The sequence below is a fragment of the Syzygium oleosum genome, unplaced genomic scaffold (genome assembly GCF_021117445.2).
Source record: "Syzygium oleosum isolate NSW1041296 unplaced genomic scaffold, Sole_v2.1 Sole_v2.11, whole genome shotgun sequence".
NCBI lineage: Eukaryota > Viridiplantae > Streptophyta > Magnoliopsida > Myrtales > Myrtaceae > Syzygium > Syzygium oleosum.
In genome coordinates this window covers 10,400,923-10,414,756 of record NW_026607495.1, presented here as the reverse complement: position 1 = coordinate 10,414,756, position 13,834 = coordinate 10,400,923, and the positions used below count along the sequence as shown (strand labels likewise).

The 13,834-nt window shown below is 37.7% G+C and overlaps 3 protein-coding genes across 3 annotated transcripts in view; all 3 read left to right on the top strand.

Annotated features, from left to right (window-relative positions):
- The first annotated feature begins 2,006 nt into the window (after positions 1-2,006).
- Positions 2,007-2,834, top strand: LOC130139240 (putative disease resistance protein RGA3). Its single transcript, XM_056315777.1, has one exon. It carries the CDS (start codon positions 2,007-2,009, stop codon positions 2,832-2,834), a length of 828 nt encoding a protein of 275 aa, XP_056171752.1.
- Positions 2,835-3,431: 597 nt separating this feature from the next.
- Positions 3,432-5,085, top strand: LOC130139295 (putative disease resistance protein RGA1). The gene has a single exon (XM_056315978.1). It carries the CDS (start codon positions 3,629-3,631, stop codon positions 4,937-4,939), a length of 1,311 nt encoding a protein of 436 aa, XP_056171953.1. The 5' UTR covers positions 3,432-3,628; the 3' UTR covers positions 4,940-5,085.
- Positions 5,086-5,284: 199 nt separating this feature from the next.
- The window catches only part of LOC130134695 (disease resistance protein RPV1-like), a 28,996-nt gene continuing 20,446 nt past the window's right edge, over positions 5,285-13,834 (top strand). Inside the window, exons 1-2 of the mRNA XM_056315977.1 lie at positions 5,285-5,629; positions 5,785-6,069. Coding sequence (XP_056171952.1) covers positions 5,429-5,629; positions 5,785-6,069 — 486 coding nt within the window. The 5' untranslated portion in view covers positions 5,285-5,428. The remainder of the gene's footprint in view (positions 5,630-5,784; positions 6,070-13,834) is intronic.

Genomic DNA, 13,834 nt, shown 5'->3' with positions numbered 1-13,834 from the left:
ATGGAAATAAAATCTCAAATATTACAAAAAAATGTCCATAGTTTGATGACCAATTTAATTGACTACACCCTCTAATAGAACCGGAGGATTATAATGTTCAAGAGAATCGATTTGATTTGAACTGGTCCATAAGTTTGGTTAGGCTAGTACTGCCTTATGGCGTCACACCCTTGCATCTTTTATCTATTGGCTCGTCAATATCTTAATTCATATGTTGAGACAAAATATGATCTAACAAAATATGATCTAACGGCTCTAATTAAACATCATGATGTAATTACTATAAATTGCAAGTCTATGATCGCCCGAGGGTATAGTGGCCTATACGTCCTATCTCACAAGTTTTGTTGGACTTAAATTGATATTCTGATGAAATACCCTTCTTCTAATTCTACTCCATTTTGGCCAAGACACTTCTGTTTTTTAGTTAACTGACAGAAATACTCTTCTTCTATATCTTTAATGGATTGTTTCTTTTTTAGCAAGCTAACCAATAAAAATGACTTTATTTTTATCATCTCTCACATAGGTTTCACAATATAAATGCCCTGTTATGCCTAGAAAAAATCATCTTATCGCACATCCTGTTATCGCTTTACCTAGAGTATGTTATAATTTATGGTCTCATAATCATGAAAGCTATATAGAATTTTTTTTTAATTTCTGACATAAACACACAATTAATTACCTATTTTTTATTCAAATAGTTTAAACGAATCTATACTTCAAAGTTGAAAATTAAATTTCAATCTATTTATCTAGTCTATCTAAACCTTGTGGGTGTTTTTCTGAAATAAATTTGTAGGTTTCTAAAGTTAAACAAAACTTGCTTTGCGCTTTCTTTTGAGCTTTTCAATTTCAAATTTGAATTGTTAGATGGAGTTGAAAATTTAGCGACACCTTCTTCACTATCAAACTCACATCAGATTATTTTTTATTTTTTTTTGGTCAAAACAAATTTTCATTTGTTACCAAAATGATACATGATAGAAAATCGCAAAGTCGCAATAACAAAACAAGCCAACAGAGCTCCAAAACAAATCAAAAACCAGCAATCAAGGTATATCATCAAAGCATAGTTGGCAGATATAATCACACACTTGTCCTTCAAAAATAGATCTGTGAATGCATCAAATTATTTCTAAAGAAGGTTTTAAGCATATTTCAAAGTTTTCATCCGTGAATCTACAACCCGTATTGATTACTTCTTCATGGTAGAAGTAGAACAACAAGAAGTTCCTATTTGTGTTCCTCTATGTGCTTTTCTTTTATTTCGATACGGTCCAAATATAAACATGTTTGAAGATTGACTATGCTTCTAACTAATTAACCTTTCCAAAATTTGATCTTGATCACAATCTATTAGATAATTAGATTGAATTTAATTTTCAACTTTGAAATATAGTTTCACTCAAGCTATTTAACAAAAAAACAAATAATTAATTGTATATTCATAAGTCATCATAAAAAGAAATTTCTATCTTCTATGTAGCTTTTTTGATAAAAATAAAAAATAAGGATAAGTGCATGAGGAGTCTTTATATCAAGTCTTAAAGGGTTTTGAAAACTACAATGAAGTACTACAGCTCGTCAAATTAGTATATTCAAGTCTCTCCATTAGCTCGGTCTATTTAGCTAATGGAAAAAATTCAAGTGACCTTTTGTAGTACTTTCCTAATCAAAACTCGAGTAGAAATAGCCCCGTCCAAAAAATAATTTTTGGAAAATGCTTATGTGACTGTCTTGAATTTATCAAAAAGATAAATAATAAATAATTAGAAATTATTGTGGAGTTCACTCCTCTAAAAATTTGTGACTCATAATATGCTGTTATTCTAACAATAGCTCAAAAAATATTTTGCTTATAAAGCCCTTAATTTTTAATCTCTCCATAGTTACGTGAGGGTGTATTCGTCTTTTCATATTGATTGACCGTGTAAGAAATGCGAGGAGCCCCGACAAGACTAAGCATACCGAGGAGCAGGATCCTTCTTCACCGAACAGCAATGGCGGAGGCAATCATCTGGAGGATAGCTAAAATTCTGGATGATTTCGCCGAGGAAGGAAAATCATGGGGTATTGTCGGCGAATTCCACAAGCTCAAGGAAACCGTTTCTACTCTCCAAAAGGTAGTGCGCAATGCGGAAAAGCGGAGCCTCGAGAGCCGCGGAATCAAAGCATGGCTTGACGATCTCGGAGATGCTTTGCATGGTGCAGAGGACTTGCTCGGAGAATGGAACGTTGAATTTTTGCGGCGAGAATTGCGGGGCAAAGATGAGAAGTTGAAGCAGGTAAATACCCTCTTTTCACCTTCAAACGAACTTGCTCCAGAGCTGAAGAGCATTAGGAAGAGAATAGAAGCCATCGCTGCTAGAGTGAGGTTTTTTAACTTGCTAGAGTACGCGAAGGATGTGGAAGTAGGGAGAGGATGGAGGGAGAGAGAGCAGTCAGACCCCTTTGTGTACGAGGAGGAGTTTATAGGGAGAAATGGTGCTAAAAGAGCAATTTCGAAGTTCTTGTTAGACTCCAAAACTGAAGAAAAAATCTCTGTCCTTTCAATGTGGGGTATGGGTGGGATTGGAAAGACTTCTCTAGCTCGATGTCTATACAAGGATGACATGGTCAACAACCATTTTGATTTAAGGATATGGGTCTGTGTGGGTGACTTATCTGATTTCAAAATGGTATTGCGAAAAATTATAGAAAGTGCAGCAACAGAAAGAGCAGATGACGTTGAGTTGGAGCAATTGCAAAATCAACTTATGGAACACATTCGTGGGAAAAAGTGTCTCCTAGTTATGGACGATGTATGGTTACAGTTTCCTCAACACTAGGGGAGCTTGAAAAGTTTATTGATGGGAGTTGCTGAAGGAAGCAAGATTTTGATAACTGCACGCGATCAGTCAGTTGCGCATTTCATGCGCATAACCTCTTATTTTCTCGAGACCCTTTCAGAAAGCTCGTCTTTAGATTTGTTGATGAGAATGGCTTGTGAGGAAGAAGAAGAGACTAAAGATTCAAAGAAGTTAACTATTGCGAGGCGGATAGCCAAAAGATGTCGTGGAATCCCTTTGGCGATACGAATAATTGGAAGAATATTATACTTCAAGAAAACTGAAGCTGAGTGGTTACATTTTGAGCATGAGATCCCAGAAATTTCTTCAGAGTCGAGTTATTATGGCTTAACCTCACATCTTAAGCTTAGTTATCATCATCTCCCATCCCATCTAAAACAGTGCTTTGCCTTCTGTTCATTGTTTCCCAGAGATTGTTTGATTGATTAACTAATGTTGACGAGTCTCTGGATGGCAGAAGGATTTATCTGGCCCATAGACAACGTAGATCGGGATATGGAAGACATTGCTCATGACTATTTCTACTTAGGAGGAATTTCTTTCAAGACTGCACTAAAGACGGAGTTGGAAATGTGACGTCTTGTAAGATGCACGATTTAATGAATGCGCTAGCCTGCATGGTTGCTAAACCGGAGTACTCTCGAGGAATTTGTTGGCCATGATCGTCAATTGGTGAAAGAACCCGTCATGTGTCGTGGTATTCAACTTTAGATTTATCACGGGGACTTCCAACTACTGTATTCGGAGCAGAACATCTGAGGACATTCATCAAAATGGATCAAACAAAAAGCTCGAGGTGTCAAGCTCAAATGGGTGAAAAAACTCTTTGCGAACTTATTTCTATATTCAAGTTCTTGCGCACCTTGAATTGCTATGATAGTGGTATTGAGAAGTTACCAAGTTCCATTTGTGAGTTGAAGCACTTGACATTTCTAGATCTCTCTAAAAATGAAGGAATCATAAGGCTTCCTGATTCTGTGACAAGATTGCAAAACTTGCAAGTACTTAAACTCAACATGTGTTGCAAGCTAATAGAGTTGCCAAGGGATATAAGAAAATTGGTCAACCTCAGGCAACTGGAGATTAGCAACTGTAATGCCCTATCTCATATGCCACATGGGTTGGGCCAGTTGACTCTTTTGCGCACTTTAACAGATTTCCTTTTGCCTGGGGATGATTATTGTCCAAAGAATTATGGTGGGCTGGGGGAGTTGAACAGGTTAAGCCATTTGAGAGGATGTCTGAATATCGAAGTTAAGGGAGAAAAAGAAGATGCAGTAGCAGAATCAAATGCTGCGAACTTGAAGGAAAAGGATTCCTTAGTTTCACTAGTATTAGTGTTTGCCGGGAAAGGAAGTGATGAAGTTCTACTCAAAGAGCTGCAGCCAAGCTTAAATCTTCGAAGCTTCAAAATAAGAGGCTATGGGGGCGCAAGGTTTCCAAGCTGGATGTCTCACATGCCTAAGTTAGTTGAGCTACGGTTGTTTCATTGTGCAGGATGCAAAAGTCTCCCATCACTTGGTGAGCTTACGAGCCTCAAGCGTTTGGAAATTGGTGAGCTACCTATAGTGGAGTACACAGAAAGTGATCTTCATGCCCTCTCGTCACTTCCTAATCTCTCTGCACTAAGGATATGGGAGTGTCCTAAGATGGAATGGATTCCACCCCTTCTACATATCAAGGAGTTGAAACTTCCTAGTTTTCCTTTGGAGTCGTTGCAAACCTCAGTTGCCACTATTGAACATGTAATTGGTATGGATGATCAAGTGAAGGATGTACTCAAGTTATTGGAAATAGATGATGATGAGGTTGGAGTGCGCATTGTTGGAATCCATGGAACTAATGGAATCGGCAAGACAACTATTGGAAAGGCCGTATACGACCGACTCTCCTCTTATTTTAATAGTTGTAGCTTTCTCACAGAGATTGGAGAAACAACACAAAATGTTGGTGGTATTCAGTTTGTGCAAACTAAGTTGATTTATGATATTCTTGAGCGAGATGGGGATGTTCTTCTTTCAAAAGAGGTATCAAGTTTTTGTGGACGTAACTCGCAATCGAAAAGTTCTTATTGTCATAGATGATGTGGAAGGACAGTCTCATCTAGATGATCTTGTAAGAGACCTGCTTAACTGGTTTGGTTCTGGAAGTCGGATACTTGTTACTTCAGAAAATAGTGGAATTCTCCACACATATGTTTCTCAAGGCCTGGCCCGTATTTATGAATTGAATTATATGGATAGCAATCGAGCTCTTGAACTTTTCCACAAGCATGCTTTAGGATCACACGGTTTAATACCTGGCTATCCTGAAATTGGGAAGCGGATTGTCAAAGCTATGGGACGTGTTCCATTTATTGAAGTTATCGGTTCACTTCTGCGTGGTAAAACAATAGAAGATTGGAAGAAGATAGAGGACTTGATAAAACCATGGAAGGAGAACTCTCAAGAGATTTTGAAGGATTGTGGGGAGATTTTGAAAATCTGTTATAAAGCATAGATGAAAAGCAGAAACAAATATTTTGGGACATAGTATGGTTTGCCAATGGCGTTGATAGCCGAATTGCATCATACATGTGGCCTGATCAAGATCTTTTGCCTTCTCACCTTGTTTTGATGCCCCTAGCGAAAATTGGAGGAGACAACCTGCTGTGGATGCATAAACTGTTAAAGCGTTTCAGCAGAACTATAGATCAAGACGAGCATAAATATCCTGGAAGGCGCAGTAGACTATACATGCATGATACAGACCTGAAAGTAATCAACAGGAAAGAGGTAACGACTTTTGGTTCATTGGTATACTTTCTTCCGTAAAATGAAAGCCTTGACGGATGCACAGAAAAGAAAGCACTCTCGTCCTTATCACTTTGCAAAATTGTCCCATCGTAAATTATAGCTTAAGATTGATTTGTTACTCTTGGCAAATGTAGGAAATGGAAGAGGTCGCAGCCCTCTGCTTTGACTTCAAGAATTGTTGTCCCCTTTCATTTGCAGAAACAAATTTCAAAAGCATGCCTAATATAAGGTTCTTGAAATTGGATCATGCAAGTATGACTGGAAATTTTGCAAATGTATTTCCAAAGTTAAGGTGGCTTCGTTGGCAAGGGTGCCCAAGGGATTTCAAAGCAACAGAATTTAATCTGACTGAATTGGTCATTCTTTATCTTTCATGGAGCAAAGTCACCGAAGACTGGCGAGGTTGGAGGAAAATCAAGGTGGTTTCCTATTTACGGCTCTAATGAATTTATTTTGTTAATTATCTGGCGATTGAACTTATGATGTTCTCTCTCCTGTTTTACAGATGGAACAGTTGAAAGTCTTAAATCTCACCGGTTGCACCGACTTACTGATAAGTCCTACATTTTCAAGCTTCCCAAATTTGGAGATAGTTACTCTAGAGTGATGCTCTCAATTGGTGCATTTAGATCCTTCAGTCGGGAGTCTCAAAAAATTGCTTTGCCTGAATTTGAAGTCCTGCACTGAACTTAACATGTTGCCTGCTGAACTGGGTCGCTTGGAAGCTTTGAAAGAGCTCCTTATTGATGAGACTTCTGTGCAAGAAATTCCCTTGGAAGGTGATTCAAAGAAACTCGAAACTCTTTGTGCCTCCAATTGCTTCTCATTTGAACACCTGACAGCACTTTCAACTCAGTAGATAATTCGAAGATTACCAAACTCCCTGATGGAATTGGAGAGCTGGTTAAACTCCGACGCTTGTCATTGAGGAATTGTCGTTGGAAACGAGAACTTCCAGAGTCCCTTGGCCAATTAGGAAACTCTTTATAGGAGCTGGATATGTCAGTAACAGGCATTTCAAAATTGCCAAACTCCTTTGGAAATTTGCGGAGTTTGAGAGTGTTAAAGACGGACTATTGCTTCATAAGAGAATTTCCTAGTTTTATTGGGCGGCTACATAGCCTCGAAGAACATGCCTCCTCGTGTAGGAGTTTAAAAGGGGAGATTCCCAGAGACATTGGGAATCTAATTCATCTGAGAATTATGAGGCTGCAATATTCTGGTATTTGCAGCCTGCCTTCTGAAATCAAGCATCTTTCCAAGCTGGAGACACTTGACCTACTTCACTGCGACATGCTTCATGAGTTGCCAGCACTTCCCTCTGGTTTGGTTAATGTGCGTTTGAATCCAAAACTGAAGGAAAAGATGTCTAATCTTTAGAATATTTCTATGTTTCGAAGAGTTGGTGCTGGGTGTTTAAGATCACGTCCACTACACATTAGTGGGACATTGCTTCATCATTGTGTAACTTGGATGACAAGGTCATTGAAACCAGTCTTTGTTCTATTGGCCTTGGCTATGCCCAATAAGGCGTTTTATTCTCGATTCAGATATAGTTTTTGTTTCCGCTGCTATTTCCTTGGTTAATACCATGAAAAATCCCAAACCGGTACACTTATGACAAATTTACTCTAAATTAATATTTTGACCACCAAAAACCCCAAATCTGTACACTTGTAATAATTTTATCCTTTGTTAGTTTCCGTTAAATTTTACTGTCGAATTTATGAGTTGGATGACACGTGGCAATTGATGGGTGTACCGGTTTGGGATTTTTGGTGATCAAATAATTAGTTTTGGGTAAATTTTCACAGATGTACTAGTTTTAAGGTTTTTCATGTCAAAAAATTAGTTCAGGGTAAATTTGTCATAGGTGTACCAGTTTGGGGTTTTTCGTGGTTAATATCACGAAAAATCCCAAACTAGTACACTTGTGACAATTTTATTCCGAACTAATTTTTTGACCATCAAAAACCCCAAACTGATACATTTATGACAAATTTACCTCAAACTAATTTTTTGACCACGAAAAATCTCAAATTTGTACACTTGTGACAATTTTACCCCGAACTAATTTTTTGACCACCAAAAACTCCAAACTGGTACACCTGTGACAATTTTACCCCAAACTAATTTTTTAACTACCAAAAACCCTAAACTGGTACACTTGTGACAAATTTACCTTCCGTTAAATTGGATTAATATCACTAAAAATAAAAAATTTGTAAATTTGTGACAAACAGAGGAGTAAAATCCCAAACTGGTACACTCGTCAATTACTACGTGTTATCAAACTCAGCAATTTAACAATAAAATTTAACGAAAACTAACAGATAGTAAATTTGTCACAGATATACTAGTTTGGGGTTTCTAGTGGTTAAAAAATTAGTTCGGGATAAAATTGTCACAGGTATACCAGTTTATGATTTTTTGTGGTCAAAAAATTAGTTCGAGGTAAAATTGTCATAGGTGTACCAGTTTGGAGTTTTTCGTGATCAAAAAATTAGTTTTTGGTAAATTTGTCACAGATGTACCAGTTTGGGGTTTTCGTGGTATTAACCCTAACCCTATTTCCTTCCAAAGTATCCGAGCTTCCTCTGATATTGCATGCTCGCGTTTTTTTTTTGGGGGGCCCAAAATATTGCGTGTTGTTTGACACTAGCTAATTGTTGATAATTTAAAAGACAACGAATTGCTCACATTTTGACGTTGCCTGGGCTAGGGGTGAGCTTGAGCTATGGAACCGTAACCTACCTTATCGGGACTAGTTGTCAGTTTTTGGAACCTAGAATAAACGGCAAAAGTGTCAAAAAAGTCCTAAACCTTTTGCATTTGTGCCAATTTAGTCATAAACCTTTTTTTTGTGTCAATTCAGTCCTAAACCTTTTGCATTTGTGCCAATTTAGTCCTAAACCTTTTTTTGGTGCCAATTCAGTCCTAAACCTTTTGTATTTGTGCCAATTTAGTCATAAACCTTTTGCATTGATGCCAATTGAGTCCTAATCCTTTTTTTTAGTGCCAATTGAGTCATAAACCTTTTGCATTTGTGCCGATTCAGTCCTAAACCTTTTGCATTTGTGCCGATTCAGTCCTAAACCTTTTTGAGCTAAATTAACCAGAAGGACTGAATTGGCACCCATACAAAAGGTTTAGGACAGAATTAGCACAAATACAAAAGGTTTAGGACTCAATCGGCACAAAAAAAAAGGTTTATGACTCAATTGACACCAATGCAAAAGGTTTAGGACTGAATTGGCACCAATACACAAGGTTTAGGACTGAATTGGCATCAAAAAAAGGTTTAGGACTGAATTGGCACCAATACAAAAAGTTTAGAACTAAATTGGCACAAAAAAAAAAGATTTAGGACTGAATTGGCACCAATGTAAAAGGTTTAGGACTGAATTGGCACCAAAAAAAGGTTTAGGACTAAATTGGCACCAATGCAAAAGGTTTAGGACTTTTTTGACACTTTTCCTAGAATAAACTATACCGTCGAGGCTGGTTTCTAGTTTTTGGAGCATGAAATCTAACTTGTACACTCCGGAACCGGCCAATTTTTTATTTTTTTATTCCTTTTTTTGTTTCATGTTTCATCAAGTAAAATGAAAGTTAAAGCAAGCAACAACAAAAATTCCTGTCCGTCGATTTTGATCATACCTTTTTAGTAAATTCCAGTGCAGTTTTGTCCACGAATTTTGGCTGGAGCACTCTTAAAATATCATATTTAAATGAGCTAGTTCTTCAATTTCGGAACTCTAAGTAAATTTTTTTAGGTCGGAGGACTCTATGTAGTTAGAAAGTTCACATTCTTACACTCCGGACAATCATAGAACCTATGCTTAGTTTTTTGAGCTTGTTTTTACGATTTTCCACACTAAGCAACTTTCACCCATGAAAAATGAGGAACCCTGAATGCATTTTCTGTCGTTATCTCAGCTTCAGCGGTATTTAAGTCCACTCACAAAATATTTTGATCTAAATTTTGTTATCATCAAATCAATCAGACATGTTTTCCCAGTCTCCTTTTTTTTACGGAGACAAATCCCACACCTCTCCAAACCTGCAGGAGTTATACGTACGCATGATTTCATTTTTGCACAATCAATGCAATGTAGAATTAGGGGTGAGCATCGGTCCAAGGTCAATCCTAGACTGACCCTGGACCGGTCTAACTCGGCCGGTCCTGGTCCGGTTCCCAGGGGATTGGGTCGGTTTTTGGTCCTAAGACCCCTGGACCCTGTAATGTGCGGGTTAGTCCTCGATACTGGAAGTTTAGGGTTTGTCCAATCCGTGTGTTATATATTATATATTATATATGCTTTTGTCTACTCTAACCCCTAGCGCCTCTTCTCTTCTTTCTTATATAGTTCAGTATGCCGTGTAAATTAGAAAGTAGAAAGAAACTCAGCCGTAATTCGATAAAAAAAAAAATAGAAACCTCTTTCCTCGCCTTGCTTTGTTCGCTCGCCTCGACCTCTCCCCTCACTTGCCTCACTGTATGCCTCTATTTGCTTGCCTCGCCGCTTGCCTCTTTTTGCTTGCCTCACTCGCCTTGCCACTCGCCTTTGGCCTCTCCTCACTCGCCTCACGAGCACAGCTCAGCTGGGCAAACATACTTTATTAAGTATTAATTATATGTGTTGTTTGTTTTGTTTTCAGGTATTCGGAAGCTGAAGCAATCATTTAAAAATGAACAAAATATGAAGTTGTTTAATTCATGATTTATATTACATAATTTGAACTTCTTATGGTTTAATTGTATTTCACGTGTTCATTTTAATGGTTTGTTGTTTTTAGCAAGTGTAAAATTTATGTTTTTACTTTATCTTATATTTATGTTTGATATGTACTGGAGTTCATAGTTTGGATGCTCAATATTGCATTGTTGATAGTTATGTAATTTGAAGTAGTATGTTTGTCCTTTTAATGAATACAAAATGAACAAAAAAATAATCGATGGGTCCTGGGTTGACCCTAGAACCGAACCGAGCCCATTGGGTCGGTCCAGTCCTCGGTCTAAGCTCAACAGGGTCGGTCCTTGGTCCTAAAAATTGGGGATCGATACTGTGCGGGTTGGTCCTTGGGTCCGGTGTTGGACCAAATCAATCCAGACCATGCTCACCCCAGCAGCACTAGAATTGGCAAGACCCATGCATTCATCTACTATTATAGTTTTAGAAAAATATCTTTGAAACTGACATGCATAGATATGTGCTTCCCCCCCCCCCCCCCCCCGTTTAAGTATTGGAGCGTTTAGGGTCGATATTCTAGTTCACGGATAGGTTTCTAGGTTCTTCGATTCTCGGCCCGATCCAGTTCGATTCCAACATGAGAACTGGAAGCTGAACCGCACCGAACAGGTTCTAAAAATTTGGAACCAGGAGCCGTGCCAATTCCCAAGGCCGGTTCGGTCCGCTTCGTGATTCTACCTTGGACCATGCTCAACCCTAGCCGAGGCGGTGATTCATTTCCCTTAGGTGCCTGCCGTCTCCCTCACAAGTTTTTGTCAAGATAATTTAGTTGTAATAATAAATTAATAATGAAAATCTAAAGCAATGGTTGGCGATGATAGCATGTAAACGGCGAGAAGGACTTGAGCAATTGGGGTTTTATATCCCTTTATTTTATGGAAAAAAGCACAAAAATTCCAAATTATGCCCAGTGCCCACGGTAATATATTTACCCATAATTTTTTTGTGATGTCAAAAATCATAAATTATGATCACTGTGACATAAAAAACCTTAAACGTGTATCTATGTGATACATTTAACTTCCGTCAGAATATTTTTCAGCCAAAACAACGTTATTTTTATTTCACTTAGGGTGCGTTTGTTTTGGTGAAAGTATTTTCCGGGAAAGTGTTTTTGGACTTTCATCCGTTTGGTTGTTCGAAAATGATTTGGTTAACCGAAAACACTTTCTCGATCAAGGAAAACATTCATGTATAAATTAGAAAAGTGAATTTCCTAATTTAAGAAGGTGAAAACACTTTCCAGAATTGATTATCTTAAATTTGTTAACATTTTATTTTTCTTTTCTTTTTTCTTTTTTTCCTTTTCTTTCTTTTCTTTTCTTTTTTTTTCTTTTTTCTTTTTCCTTCTTCCTCCCTCCCGCTGTCGTCGGCGATCGGCCACAGACGCGGGTCGGCCTCGCAGGCTCGGCCGAGGCCGGCGAGCTGCGAACTCGTCAGCCTGAGCTCTGTCGAGGCCGGCGAGCTGAGCTCGGGCTCGATGGAGGACGGCAAGCTGCGAGCTAATCAACCCAAGCTCCGTTGAAGACGGTGAGCTCGCGGCTCGCCAGATCCAGGTGAGCCCAAGCTCGGGCGAGGTCGGCAAGCTTGAGCTTGCCTATGGCCGCCGCCGGCGATCCTTGAGCTCGCCCGTGGCCATCGCTCGGCAAGCCTCCAACTTGCCTATGGCCGTCGCCGGCCGGTAGCGGTGGAGGAAGAGAGAAAAAAAAGGAAAGAAAGAAAAAACGAAAAAGAAAAGAGAAAAAAAATAATTAAAAATTCGATTTTTTAAAAAGAAAAGAAAAATAAAAATAATTAAAAATTAGATTTTTAAAAAAAAAGAAAAGAAAAAGAAAATAACATAAAATTCGAATTTTTTAAAATAAAAAATTCAAATTTTTTTGTCCGAAATAAAGTCATGAGATTAAAATCATTTTCCAAATAATATCCAAAACCCAAAAAACGTTTTCGATCATATATTACTGAGCAAAGGAAAACTAACCATTTTCCTAGAAAATGATTTCCTGGAAAACATTTTCCAAAAACTTTACGTTTTCCATAAAAAAAAAAACGCACCCTTAAGCCATGTTGGCGTCATATCAACACTATTTTCTTTCATGTATCCATGTAGGTAGATTTTTAATGGTTATCGTTGATAGAATTTTGACGGAGAGTAAATGTGTTATACAGGTACAAGTTTGGGAATTTTTTATGTCACACAAAAAACAATTTAAGATACATGTGTCACAGTAAACATAATTTAGGATTTTTGGTGACTTTTTCCCTTATTTTATACTAGCTACTTAGCCTGAGCAAAGCTCGGGCATGTCGATTGTGGTGCAGGAAAAAAATATGAGATTTGTATTTCTTTTAATTTTGTGGAAGAATATTATGAAGGTCAAAGATTAATGTGGTAGACATGTACACTATAATGTTGAAGTTTCCTTTATGAAATGGGCAAAAGCCACCAAAAACCCCAAATTATATCCACTCACACATTTATCCTGACTTTTTCTCCGACGCTAAAAATCCCAAGCTCATGTATATGTATGACACATTCACCCTTCATTAAGGTTCTTCATTTAGGGTGGACAGTAGTTGAACAGGAACTATTTTCTGGTTTTGCTGTATTTCAACACAATCAACGAAAATAATTAACAGAAATCCTTAGCAAAAACACAGTGAATAAGTATAAGGACTAAGCGTAACATATTTGAAATGAACAGGCCATACGAAATTTGGCCAAATCCCAACGATAATGCTTCACTTTTTAAATGTTTCGACGCTGAGGTCAGTAAAGGCCTAGACTCTCTCAAGATATTCTATTACCAATTGCTAAGGAGTCGCACATCTTTGCCCGTCAACGTCGTCATATCAGAAAGCAACGTTTTCGGGATTTCAGTGTCAGGGATTTGGTGGCAAATTGCCTACAACTAAAAATTTTCATATACAAGTCTAAGGTAGAAAATTTTGGAACCAAACTTGGATTGAGACGCTTGTGTCGGCTTGCAAGAATATCCATTGGAATATCTTGAGAGGATTGAGACGCGCGTGCTGGCTTCCTTGTCCCAATATTTAATTGTTTCTCAGCCTGCTCAGATTCGTAAGAATGCGTCATCTGTGACGGAGCTTTTGTTTTTTGAGTTAATACCACGAAAAACGTTAAATTAGTATATTTATGATAAAATTATCTCGAATTAATTTTTTTATCATAAAAAATCTAAACTTAGATACCTGTGATAAATTTATCTCAAACTAATTTTTTTACCATCAAAAATCCTAAACTCGATACACTTAGAACAAATTTACCCTCGCTTAAATTGGATTAAAACCACAAAAAATCACAAATTGGTAAACATGTGATAAACGGAGGGGTAAAACCCCAAACTGGTATACCCGTCAACTATTAAGAATCATCTAACTCAGCAATTTAAAGATAAAATTTAACGGA

What these genes read in the sequence shown, in the direction of transcription:
- LOC130139295 (XM_056315978.1), top strand. Translation starts at nt 3,629, where the DNA reads ATGGATCAAACAAAAAGCTCGAGGTGTCAAGCTCAAATGGGTGAAAAA.
- LOC130139240 (XM_056315777.1), top strand. Translation starts at nt 2,007, where the DNA reads ATGGCGGAGGCAATCATCTGGAGGATAGCTAAAATTCTGGATGATTTC.